At 40.0% G+C, this 12852-nt stretch overlaps 2 protein-coding genes across 36 annotated transcripts in view; one reads left to right on the forward strand and one right to left on the reverse strand.

Moving 5' to 3' along the window:
* Positions 1–394: 394 nt before the first annotated feature.
* cd8a (CD8a molecule) lies at positions 395–3224 on the forward strand. Of its 2 annotated transcripts, none has more exons than XM_078248000.1 (6): positions 395–592; positions 895–1221; positions 1314–1421; positions 1508–1615; positions 1865–1904; positions 2428–3224. In XM_078248000.1, the coding sequence occupies exons 1-6, from the start codon at positions 556–558 to the stop codon at positions 2477–2479; spliced, it is 672 nt and encodes a 223-aa protein (XP_078104126.1). In that variant the 5' UTR covers positions 395–555; the 3' UTR covers positions 2480–3224. The 2 variants fall into 2 exon arrangements, with proteins under 2 accessions (XP_078104126.1, XP_078104125.1); XM_078247999.1 differs by having other exon boundaries at positions 398–740.
* A 408-nt stretch (positions 3225–3632) lies between these two features.
* Positions 3633–12852, reverse strand: part of cast (calpastatin) — a 44832-nt gene continuing 35612 nt past the window's right edge. For 32 of the 34 annotated variants that reach the window (XM_078247963.1, XM_078247983.1, XM_078247973.1 and 29 more), the window contains 17 exons: positions 12362–12466; positions 12160–12264; positions 11894–12010; positions 11704–11796; positions 10424–10537; positions 8277–8381; positions 7970–8086; positions 7636–7749; positions 7397–7504; positions 7201–7305; positions 6990–7082; positions 6717–6761; positions 6475–6612; positions 5500–5586; positions 5167–5196; positions 4744–4850; positions 3633–4637 (listed from right to left, as the gene is read on the reverse strand). In XM_078247963.1, coding sequence (XP_078104089.1) covers positions 4752–4850; positions 5167–5196; positions 5500–5586; positions 6475–6612; positions 6717–6761; positions 6990–7082; positions 7201–7305; positions 7397–7504; positions 7636–7749; positions 7970–8086; positions 8277–8381; positions 10424–10537; positions 11704–11796; positions 11894–12010; positions 12160–12264; positions 12362–12466 — 1575 coding nt within the window. In that variant the 3' untranslated portion in view covers positions 3633–4637; positions 4744–4751. Of the gene's footprint in view, positions 4638–4738; positions 4851–5166; positions 5197–5499; positions 5587–6474; positions 6613–6716; positions 6762–6989; positions 7083–7200; positions 7306–7396; positions 7505–7635; positions 7750–7969; positions 8087–8276; positions 8382–10423; positions 10538–11703; positions 11797–11893; positions 12011–12159; positions 12265–12361; positions 12467–12852 lie in introns of all 34 variants that reach the window. The other 2 variants (XM_078247962.1, XM_078247964.1) reach the window with 2 other exon arrangements.

A 12852-nucleotide genomic window follows, 5' to 3' on the forward strand; every position in this document is an offset into this window, starting at 1 on the left:
TATCTTAAGATTATTTTAACCTTAATCTGCCACTATACTTTACTATACTTTTACTCTGTGTAAATCCATTATTTGCAGCTACAAGAAGTAATTTCACCAGGAAAATCGATTTTTTTTTTTTGGAATTCCAAAGGATGATTTCAATCCTTTCACAGCTCCTCTGTGTCCCATCAAACTCAGGAGGGAGGTCAAAGTCAGCTACAGAGCAGTGTGTCCCTGTAGCTCGACGACACTTCAACAGGCCCACATTGGGTATAAAGATGAGTCTCGTGATATTTTCACTTCTTCAAATTCACCATTTGATTTGTGCAGAAACAGTGTTGAGTTGTGTTTGTGGAAAGTGGGCTGCCTCTTTTCACACTTCCTACCTGCATCCTTCTCAGCCTACATACTGTGCACTGCTGCGTTTGTGTGTCAGTAGCTGGTGGGTAAAGTCATGATGTTCAATGCTTCACACCAAGAGGCAAAGGTGAAGTGCAGATCGGTGGGCTCCACTTCAAACATCTTGCAGACCACGGCCATGCTTGCAGGAGGTCTCTGCAACACTCTGCTGCAATGATTCCATTTGACACAGCAGAGAAGAAGGTTACAGGTGGGGCGTGGTTTGATATCTCACTGAATTATCTCCTAGCAGGCTCCAACAAACACCACAAAGACGCGTTTAGCAGCTATTGTCGTCTGCAACATTAAAATGGACCAAAAGTGGATTCCGATTCTGGTGATTCTGGTGTTTTGTCAAAGTAAGTTTAACCTGAATTTTAAAGTCTTTTCACCGTCGTGTAGCAGCTTTAAAGTGTCCTGTGGTCAGTTTCTTAATCTTTTGCTGTTTGGTTGGCTACTTAAAAAATGGAGAGGTGAAAGATATAACTGATCCTATTTCATCACATCTTTTAGAAATGACTTCAGGAGCTGGTGAAGACAGAGTTGCAAAAGAAGGGGAGCAGGTTGAAATCACATGTAAGCCTCAAGACATGGGCAGCATGGTCATCTGGTTTCGAATTCTGGACTCATCGGGCATGGAATTCATTGCATCTTTCAGCAGCAATGGTTTCCCAAAGTCACAGGCAGCCTCCTTCCTTTCTACCTTCAGTAATTCAAAGATTCAGCAAAATATCCTAGTACTGAAGTCATTCAACAAAGCTCAGGACAGCGGCGTTTACTGCTGTGCGGCTCTCAAAGCCAATGAACTGAAATTTGGCGTAACAACCCGACTGGTCGGAGGTGAGTTTTGTTTCATACAGTTGGTCTTATGATGATGATATGATGCATGCTTTTCAGACTCACTTTCTATCACATCTTTCCTCTCCCTTCAGAAAAAAATGAAGTCGCAGTAGTGGAAGCAACACAGGGCGCCGCCACCACCACGGAACCAAATCTATGCACAACTGCTAAGCCATGTATTTGTAACAACAACAAGCAAGGTAATTGTTCAGAATCACAGCTGTGTGTAGTGAGCCCTTATCTTCATATGTATGATGCTGGTGGTAAATGAGCACGTGCTTTGCAGGGGAAACCAGTCCTCAAATGTTTTGTACTCCAATCATACTGGGCCCACTGGCCGCCGGCTGTGGCCTTCTTCTTCTACTCCTCATCATCTCCACCGTGTACTGCAACCGTAAGTTCATCGGATGTCTAAAACGCTGTTGCACAAAGTTTAATATGCAGTCAATAAATGTCTTTGGGAAGCTGAAAATTATTTGTGTGCGTTTCCCAGAATGTTTTTTGTCTTTTTTGTTGTTATTGCTTTTCTTGATTTAAAACTTGGATGATTTGGCTATGATGTGTGTGTGTGTGTGTGTGTGTGTGTGTGTGTGTGTGTATAATGATTTGTAACATGTTTAATAACACTTTGGATTTTATGTAGATATAAGGACACGGAGATGCCCACACCATTACAAACGAAAGTAAGTGATTTTTTTTATTTTTTATTTATTTAATAGTGTCTTTCCATTTAGGGCGTAGCCAGACTTTTAGGAATACTGAGGTCAAGAGTCCAACATTTAATAAAACGTTTTCAAGGAAATTACTCTGAAAATCAAAAGTTGTTCATAAACGCAGCTAACTGAATTAATTGAAATTACTGTCTGAACTTTGTGGTTCTCTTCAGTGAAATTATAAGAACTTACTTGCCCGTAAAATAAAGTCTTTAATTTCAGAATGCTGTTTTAAAGTATTTCCAACACTGCCAGGATTATTGGTGGAGAAATACTGAATTCTTTACCTATTTATTAAATCCAGTCTCACATGTCGTAGTTTTAACACATTATGGAAGACATAACCTCAGTGTCCTCAATTGTAGCTACAGCCCTGCGTTTCTTTTGTACTTCCATTTTGACAACAGAACTGAGTCACTGAAATAAATGATTATAATTATAATAATAATTATTATTATTATTAATTTTAAATACCTTGTTTTATCTCATACAGACCACGGTCGGGGGATCTTGAAAAACTAAAAGTGAACAAACGACAAGTTTAATCCAAACGGTGTGTGTAATTTCATGGGCACTGCTTTAAATGGCAATTATATTACAGGCTTGTGTTACTGTCGCAGAAATAATTTTTTCATCATTTTTCAGTTTAATCCCATTTCTGGTGAACATGTTGCTGCCAACTTAAAAAAGTTCTTTGTGAAGTGTTTAAAATCTTATAAGAGATCTTCAAAGCTCTTCGCCAACATTTATAGTTTTAACGTTGTTGTTTTACGGCCGATAACGCTGCGCTGTCACATTACGATTGAACTCTTCTAATGAAATAACATGAAACGAAGTAAGAACTCATTTACATTTATTTCAAACATCATGCAAACAATTGTATATAATTAATTTTGCTTGCTCCAATTTTACACTGACTTTTTCAGCAGTCTCCCTACATAGATAATAACATAACTAAAGTACTGTCCTGTACAGACATTTTTTAAACAAGAACTTAACTTGCCTTAGCTTGGAAATATTTAATAACCACTTAAAAAAGAAGAAATTGCTCGGATTTTATTTTCAGCAGGATAACTTGAAATGTTGAAACATTTGATTTAGTTAAGCTTTTTATTCTAAATGTATTATTTTATTTTTATTTTTCTTGTTATTCAAATGTCTATATGGTTTCAAAGTTGGGAAACATTGTTTTTCTTTTGTAAAATTGGATGTACAGCATTTTAGAAATATCCCACTTTCTGAGTTTTTGTAAAATAAAATATATTATCACTCAATAAACAGCTAATTGTATTTGTCTTTATTCATGTTTCTTTTTTACATGTATGTAATTTTATTTCGCACATCCAACCCAAGCATTTGCATACCCATCAGTCATTCAAGGTCTTGGCACAGAAATATAAAGTTTGAGCGAAAGACATTTGTTTTGTTGTAAGCCCCCCCCCCCCAGAGTAAAAAGGAAGTGGGCTGCTACAACTGTATGCAGAGTGAAAACTCACTATGCCTGGAGTAGATTATGTTTCTCTTCATTCTAATATATACACACACACACACACACTTCCCTTGCACCTTTAAGAAAACAGTTATATTATTATTATTTAGCTTTCCATTACATATTAAGGCAGTTCATGTTTGTTTTTGTTTCGGTGACAATAGTAGAAACCAGACTCGACACAGACCAACTACACCTTCACACCTTACACCCTTACAACTTTTTTTAAATTTTATTTCATTTAATTGACTTTTTAGTCTTCCCACATCTAAAATACCTCTCATATATTTTGACTTACACTCACACATAACACCTTTGACATGAAAAAAAACCTTTGGGGCCAGTACATTGATTTTTAACTTTACAGTTGAAAGCCTTTTGTAAATTATACAGTGTTGTCTTATATAGAACAGAAATTTTTTTTTTTACTAAGTGCACTTCTGGACACCAGCATATTTTTGTTACAGAAAGTAAAATGCATTTGCAAGGGATACAGAATTAAGCAGAACACCTCCTGGAAATCCTCCACATATTTAATTATGTAAACTATGTATTGTCCAAAATATAAGCAAACTAAGCTGTCCACTAGTGTCTTAATGGCATCAGACCACATCATGATAGAAAACTTGGCTTTTCTGTGTACATTAAAATTGCACAAACATCCCGATCCTACACCCACTCCGTACTGCTCCCACGTAAGCTGACGGTCACCGCTGGTCCAACCAATGCCACAACACCACCAGGCTTTAGATTAGCAGTATGTTGTGATATTAGTGTTTCATTGGAAAACTTTCAGCTGATATGTAGATACAGGACTCTGACGAGGAACGCCTTCCTTCCCTCAGCATGCTCAACACATCAACCAACAAAACTAGAGATTTTCACTTGACTTAATCTTCTCTCATTCCCCAAAGTTTCCCTCCTTACTTTACGCCCGTTCATCACTCACTTTCATTCTCCATTTTGTTTAATAATCTTTTCTTTTTTTCCAAAGACTGAAACCTAAACCTTCTCTTCCTTAAATACATGTGAAACAAAAAAGGCACCGCATGCAGAGTGTGTGTGTGTGTGTGTGTGTGTCTTGTGGGTATGTCTAGGTCTGTCTTTCATCCAGTATACATTCTCGAAGATTTAGAAAAATAGAATCATCATCCAGAAAGCAGCTCCCTCACTGATGCGTCCCTGTGGCCGGGAGGAGAAATTGTGCCGACAACCTGCAACATTTGACACATTCAGCAGTCAGTGGAAAGAGGTTTATCCTTATCATGTTGAGCATCTTTGATCAGATATAATTGTGCAATAGATTACAACGAACCTTACCAAGTGGTCTAGCTCTTGCTTCCCTTCTTTGTAGATGTTGGCACAACGTCTGAGCTAAGCTGATCTGATAGCTGGTCAGCGGCAGATGGCTCCTCTGCATGGTGTTTCTGAAGTACAAGGTTAAAGTTAAAATAATTAAAAAAAAAATAATTAAAAAAAATATAAATAAATAAATAAATAAATAAAGGAAAAGAAGAAGCACTGCCTTTGCATCAATAATTCTATAAATGTAATGCAATTACTTTGTGGAATTAACATCAGCCAAAGCAGAGACAACAGAGAGCATCACATGCAGCTTTGTGCAGGCTCCACCGATGGAGTTTTTTGATTTGGTTTAATTAGAAGTGCACCGATTTATTTTGTCCAGCATTGTGCACATTCAACCGCATTTTTAAGTCTACATGCAGCAGTCAGTTTGCTTACTTTAGACTTTGACTTTGACTTGCTCTTGCCCTGTAACAAAGTTGGCACCTTGGTTAGGCTCAACAACTGCTCGTTGCTCCATGAGGAGGTGACCACTGATACAGTAAATGCTAGTAAACAACCTGCGGAGGGCGCCATGTAACAATGTGACTAACAGTGTGTAACATCAGTACTTATGAACTGCCATTAGTTAATAGAACATTCTTACCATTAAATGTCAAGCTCTACATTTACATTTGGTTTTCTTTCACTTTCTTTCAACTTTTAATGCATCAGTAATTTCATCTGATAGAGCGATCTTACATCCCGATCTCACTCGGATCTTTCTTTTACCTTTGGTTTGTCCGTCTTAGATTTGAACTCTGGGGCGTCTGGGAGCAGGGTGTCAGACAGGGACTCCAGGACAGTACCAGCCATTGGCTAGGAAAGAATAATAAATAAATAGATACATACATAACTAAATAAATTATAAACAAACGTATCAAACATGATTAGCTCTTAATGCATTCATGCACTGAACTAATACAGTTGTTTAAAGCTTTAGTGCGTAACTTTTTGATATTAATGAACATCCGTTACATTCAAGCCATTGTCAAATGAGTTGCTATGAAGCTAATTAAGACTATCAGCTCGACACAACTCTCTCTGTATTTCTCAGCATGGCTATGTTCAGAAGATTGTGTCGTCCGGTGACTCCCGTGCAGAAACTCTAGTGAAGATAATTACCTCTTCTGAAGAGTCCATCAAGTTTTTTTTTTAATCCTCCGTGTCCTCCTTAGCTATTAGCAACGTGCGATCACGTAACGCTTGTGTCAATCTGGACGCTCTGACAGTTTTGTTGTCATTACTTAGAATTCCTCATGGGGGAGGCAGAAACTACGCACTATAGCTTTAAGTCAGAATCTGAAACAATTCAGCATACATAAATGTCCAGCTTGCCACTTTCAATTGCTAATTTGCTGTACATTGCTGTTCTGAAGCCCCAATGTTGGTAAAGGTTGTATCTAAAGAAAATCCTCAAGAAAGCCATTTGTTTGATATATCTGGGAAGTGCAGTACTGAAACATGACAGCAAAGGGCACTGCATAGCACCATAATAGGCCTTGTTCACTGCAGACATTTTACTGTACTAGAAGGAAAAGTACAGGTGGAACTAACAAATATTGTGTCCCAGGAAGCCATTCCAGCGAGCCTACATTCAAAATACCTGTTTTTCCTAAATGAAATGTGACCAATATTAGTTACAACTGTGCTTTTCTCACTATGACATGTCAAAATGTGTTGCAGGTTTTTTTTTCCCTGTGCTACCTTCAGGGGCCCTGAGTCCAGGACAGGAGGATCCAGCTTTATGGTGCCAGCAGGTGATGTGACTGGGTCAATGGTACTGGGAGGACTAGAGAAGTCACTGGACAGCAGGTCCAAGGCTCTTTTATCATCCATAATCTTCTGCAGAAAGACAAGAAATCAAACCATCTGCATGTTGTATACTGTATCATTTAACAGTGCACAGCTGTCTAATGTCATAATCTGTGAGTGTGTGCATTTTTTACCCCCTTGGGTGCGGCAGCTGCTTTTGCCTGTGCTTCTGTTGTTTTCTTTAAAATGAAATTGATGATTAGACACACAGTAGAATTACTACTATTAACAAGCATGTCCCAGTAAACATTCAAACCAACACCCTCACACAATATTTTTGCCCCAGATTCAAAGTTAGATAAGTCAAATCTAAAAATGTTTTTATTGGTTTAAGCATGCACTTCCAACAAATAACTCTCCAGCAGAACTGACAACAGTAACAGAGAGAGTAATAAGAGTTTTATTACCTTAAGATCTTTCTCAGTGGGTCGATACTCCGGTGGCAGCGAGTCGTCTCTCTCCCCCATCTTAATCAGCTTCTCTTCGACAACCTTTTTCTCCTGCAACAACCATACAAATCAGCTGAAGTCACTGCCAACTTTTTTTTATCAAATCACAAAGCACAAATTGAAAATATTCTCTCCTGTGCTGGCTATGCCCTTGAAGCACACTGGCTACCTTGACAATGTCTTTGGCAGGAAGTGGGGCAGGTTGAGGGACGGGTGTGATATCCTTCAAGGTGTCTGACAGAGCATCCAAGGCATTGTTTGCTCCTCCAGACAGCTGAGTGCACAAACACAGACAAAAAGGTTCTAATGTAATTGTAGGGTTTTAGAGAGTCCAAAAAAAAGGCTTGAGTTGTTCTTGCGTTTACCTCTTGGGCAGTTTCTGTGGGAACACAAGCAGCGGACTTCACCGTCGAAGCGGCAGTGGAGGAAACAAATTCTCCCGCTAAGGCATCCAGAGCAAAGTCTGCAGAGGGCTGAGGGAGTGACAGAATAGAGTGTATAAAATCGGCGTAAATTTCTAAAGTTCCAAAGATGCAAAGAAGTATATGTGCATCATATTTTATTATTTAGAGATGCAGTAAACAGTGCTGGCTCCAGAGTGTACCTGTGCAGGAGGAGCTGAGGGGGTGATGCCAGCAGCATGGACAGCAGGAGCTGAGGAAGAGGTCATGAAGCCTTCGGACAAAAGGTCCAGAGCCTCACTAGTATCCATGGTGGGCTGCAGGAGGAGGGGAGAATGAAGGGGAAATGATGAGGACCTTTGATTAAAATATATTCATGGGACACCGTTTTATGGTTAAATATGGCTCAGATCTTTGCCTTATCAATGCACATAATGAAGAGAATGTTTTTCAAAAGAAAAAAAAAAATCATTGGAGAAGAAGGAACTTTTCCAAAAAACAATTACCACATCTCAGTTTCAAAAGAATTTGTCTCACCTCAGGTGTAGGAGCAGGCAGATTTTTGAGTTCATCTTTATTAAATCTGTATTTTGGAGCAATTGAGTCCTCCCTCTCTCCTACAAACACACCCTTCTCCTTCTTGTGTTTGTCCTCCTGTGAAAAGAACATTATAGAGTACACACATGGAAATAAACAAAAGAATGGCATTGATATAATTTTCTGATACCAAATTCATGCATTCCATAACATTGACAGTGTGTGTGTGTGTGTGTGTGTGTGTGTGTGTGTGTGTGTGTGTGTGTGTGTGTGTGTGTGTGTGTGTGTGTGTGTGTGTGTGCCATACCGAGACAATGTCCTCAGGTCTGAGTTTTGGGAGTTCAGGTTTTGGTTTGTCTACGGGCAATGTGTCACTGAGAGCGCTGAGAGCATCCAGAGACAGAGAGCCATCCTGAGGAGAGAACAGGAAGCATATAATGTAACTGTGATAGTGTTGATGGTAAGCTTAAGAAACACGACCACCGAAATTGAAATAGGGTTATTCACCGTCTCCCCTAGATTTAGATAGGTGGGCAAACATATTTCTGTCTCAGTGCATGCATTGTCTTAGTCTGGCAGCACCACCGCTAGTTTAGCTTAGCATAGTGAATGGAATCCTTTGTTGCCGGATAGCATGTCGTAGGTAAAAGTGAGCCAAATTTCTTTTATATATATATATATATATATATATTACTTATTGTGGCCACGAGTACAAATAGCAATGCAGATTAAGACTAGGCGATTTCCTAGGCAGATGTTGATTTGGGACTATATTGGGGCGAAGCACAGGCGAAGCACTGCTACTTGGGCGCAGATATCAAGCAACACCTGAAAACCCCCAACTTCTGTCAACATACTGGCGTGACCTGCACCGAGTATCTTCGCTTTTGGATTGTGTTGAGTTTGAGAAGTTACAGCTACAGTTACAGCAAACATGTTAATTGCCTGCATAACAAAAGGTAGTGAGAACAAGCAAAGGACATACATGAATGTCATGTTTCACAGAATTCCATTGAATGTGGAACGGAGAAATCAATGGCTAGCTGCTCTGGATATCATATCTCTACTTCAACACCTCGACAAAATTAACCAGTATCGTGTTTGCGAAGAGCATTTTGCACCGGAGGACTACGTTGAAAAAATGCAATATGCGCCCAGAAAGACGGTGTTGCACCAAAAGCTGTGACCCATCAGAAACTAGATTCTGTGAACGCAGAGGGCGCTGCTGCACATTGTCTGCCCGTGAGTGGTAGACAATGGAGGGCGAAGAAGAGCGTCTATGCAAACGGTGTCACGCTAAATAATAAATTACTGCTATGTAATGTACCTATCTCATTATTCTGTGGCTAACAGCAAAACAGTTCTGCGTGAAATCTGGTCTAGCCTTTTTTTTATTTTCTTATTTAGGATTAAATTTACAAATATTCAGTCATCACAGTCCGTAAACATAAAACTATACATAAATAACTGCAAATAATATAATATGAAGTATAAAAATAATAATTTTAACAAATACAAATAACAAGATAAATAAATAAAGAAGTGACAGATTTGCAAACGTCATTAATGCTACTGACAGCAGGAGTTCTTAGTTAAATCATTTTGAGTATATATCAGTTATTGAAATACCTTTCTTATTTGTTACCAATTTAAGAGACTCAAAGTATATGTCAGTTTAAATTTGTAATAGTTTAAAACATAGTGTTGATTTGGAAAATGTTGCTTTGTGAATATGGAACTTTCCTAATAAGATAAAGAGGTTTACAATATTACATAAATGTATATCTTTACATTCAAAGTAGGTTGGTCTAGCCTACCTATGTGGGGCTGGTGAGGAGGGGGAGCGTCATTGTCGCAAAGTGACGCACGCGCAACTCACATCTGCACTCGACTCACATCGGGCAGCGACAACGGCGTAAACATTAAAGTGCCGTGAAGCAATTAGTTACATCACGAGACCTGATATCACGCGATACTTCCTGACGCGGAGGCCGCCGGCTCGCCGGCCGAAAGTTGCAAGGGTGGTTTTTCGACCACCATTCAACCCGAAAAAAGTCATATAACCATTCCAATGACTCCAAAGCTGTTCAGTTAAGGTAAATTAAGCTTAAAAAACCCTGCATAGTTCCCCTTTAATACATTACACCCACGGGTGCAAGCTGTATAATTATTTGTGGTTTGTTATTGCTTCCTAAGGAGAAAGAGTAAACCGCTGGTGACCATATTAACCACCTCAGGCATAGTAACATATGTTTATCTGAAAGTAAATTAAATATATTAAGGCACATTTTCTCTGAAATGTTTCTAAACATGTATTTTTTTGTGACTGCATGCACGAGTTACATTTGTAAATCTAGGGGAGACGGTGAATAACCCCTATTTCAAAAAACGGTGGCGTGTTCCTGCTATTCCTAGAAAATAAGTGAGTTAAGTAGAAAGAAGCCAAAGCTTTACCTGTGGTGTCTTCTTTGCAGAAGTCCCTCCTTCTGCCTGAACTCCAGAAGCTTTAGTTGGAGCAACAAAATCTCCAGAGAGTAGATCCAGAGCTGACAAATCCTCTACTTTGGTCTGAAAAACAGAGACAACAGCTTTCAGCAATAACAAAGTGAGGAATTGAAAAAAGTACAACATGCTGATTCAAACAAAGTATTATAAAAGTTCAACATGTTAGGAAATGCACTTATTTGGCTTCTTGCTGAGAGTTAGATAAGAAGACCAATACCACTCTCACTCTGTGAGGAGACTTTTATCTTAGCTTAGCATAAAGACTGGAAACAGAAGGAATCAGCTAGCCTGGCTCAACGTGTAGTTTTTACACTCCAGGTTTTGTATGGGTTAAAAAAAAAATGGGTTAGAGTCGCTGGTAGGCGGATTTGTTTTACTTTTGAACAGAGACAGGAAAGCGATTTTCCTGGTTCCATTATTGATCCTACCCTAAAGGCTTGGACACACCAACCCGACGGCCTACCGTCGACAGAAAAGGCAGTCGGACTGAGCAGTCAGCTCCCATCTCTCCGAGTCGGTCAAAAAAGTGCCTTGGAACACACCGAAGCGACGCCGACTTGAGCGTACGTTCTGCGTGTGCGCGAGACGTAATACGTCTCCATAACAGCAGGCGGCGCTAATCTGTATTCTCGCCCAAAAAATGAAAACCGGAAATGACAGAACATCTCTCTAGACCTAGTAAACAGAGAGCACGCTGTCGTCAGTCATTGTTTTCATCAGAGAGTGTTGATAGTAGTCAAGAAGGATCGTTTTTGTTACTCGCTGAACGGAAGAAAATACGATGGTTCGTAATAAGAAGATACTGGCGTTGTCAGCTCCGGTTTTCTCGTGCACTTCGCTAGTCAAGGGCTAGCACTCCACCAATCAGATTGGTCATTGAGTCCGACTGCCCACTAGCCGATTTGACTTGTTGAATCGGCAAAATGAACACCGATGGCTCCTCCGACAGACGACGGCACACACCGAACAGACTCGAGTCACCAACCTCACCAGACTGTCCGACAGCAGATAATCGGGTTGGTGTGTCAGCGCCTTAACACAAGCGGAAACTAGCTGTAGCTTCAGATAAACATGAGAGTGGTGTATTCATATTCTCTTCTAGCTAAGCACCCCAAAAGACCAAATACTACCATCTCTCCTGTTTCTGTGTACATTTGCCATCTGCTGGAATGGGTCATCGCTACATCACCCAGCAGATGTTTGCTACAGGAATTGAATATAGAGTGTACCTTTGCTGGAGCAGTATGGACAGCAGGAGCTGAGGAAGAGGTCATGAAGCCTTCAGACAAAAGGTCCAGAGCCTCACCAGTATCCATGGTGGGCTGCAAGAGGGGAGAGTGATAGAATACATGAATAACATGCAATTAGTGTTTATTTACCCTTAGAATATTGAATTGATTTTTTTTTTCTCAGTCTTACCTCAGGTTTAGAAGTCGGCAGATTTTTGAGTTCATCTTTATTAAACCTGTATTTTGGAGCAATTGAGTCCTCCCTCTCTCCTACAAACACACCCTTCTCCTTCTTGTGTTTGTCCTCCTGTAAAAAGGAAAAGAGGAGGACATAATAATGCCGGGTGAGTCTTTATGTGAGCTTATACACAAATGCTACTGATAAGCCAACAGCAGGAGGCTTTCTGCAATCAAAAGCTGTGTGAACTCTGTGCCCGTGAGTGTTTGTGCTCCTACCGAGACGATGTCCTCAGGTCTGAGTTTGGGGAGTTCAGGTTTTGGTTTGTCTACGGGCAACGTGTCACCAAGAGCGCTGAGAGCATCCAGAGACAGAGAGCCATCCTGAGGAGAGAACAGGAGATTGTCTTCTACTGGTCTGTCAGTTTAACTATTGAAATAAAAGGCATCTCCCATAAAAGAGTGACAAGACATATCTCACCTGACCAGTCTTGAGCTTGCTTTCAGTGGCCTCCTTTCCAGCAGCAGTTTTCTTTACTGTGACAGGAGCAGGAGGAGCAGGAGGAACTGCACAGGACTCAACTTTCTACACCAGACAACAGAGATGACATTAAACTTTATATTAATGACTATCTGTAGCTATATTTGTTAATTTTACAAATATATCTGTGACCAGATTTATACTGGGAGTGGATGAGGGCCTACATCGGAAGTTAGTTAACTACCATTGATCATTTAACTTAAAACTATCTAAACCATTATCACCCTCAGCCGTACTTTGTGATTAGTTCTAATTAGCAAACGGTAGCATGCTAACTAGGATTGTGAACATGCCTGGGTAAGATGTATACCTTGCTAAACACCAGCATGTTAGCATTGTCATTGTGAACATTTTAGCTTGCTGATGTTAGCATTACGCTCCAAGAGCCACTGTGCCAAAGCACAGCCTCACAGAGCTGCTAGCATGGCAGT

The sequence above is a fragment of the Sander vitreus genome, chromosome 4, assembly GCF_031162955.1.
Source record: "Sander vitreus isolate 19-12246 chromosome 4, sanVit1, whole genome shotgun sequence".
Classification (NCBI taxonomy): Eukaryota; Metazoa; Chordata; class Actinopteri; order Perciformes; family Percidae; genus Sander; species Sander vitreus.

Coding starts and splice junctions, on each gene's coding strand:
- cd8a (XM_078247999.1), top strand. CDS start 692: ATGGACCAAAAGTGGATTCCGATTCTGGTGATTCTGGTGTTTTGTCAA. Junction 1,222..1,313: donor AACAACCCGACTGGTCGGAG/GTGAGTTTTGTT, acceptor CTCTCCCTTCAG/AAAAAAATGAAGTCGCAGTA. Junction 1,905..2,427: donor CCACACCATTACAAACGAAA/GTAAGTGATTTT, acceptor TATCTCATACAG/ACCACGGTCGGGGGATCTTG.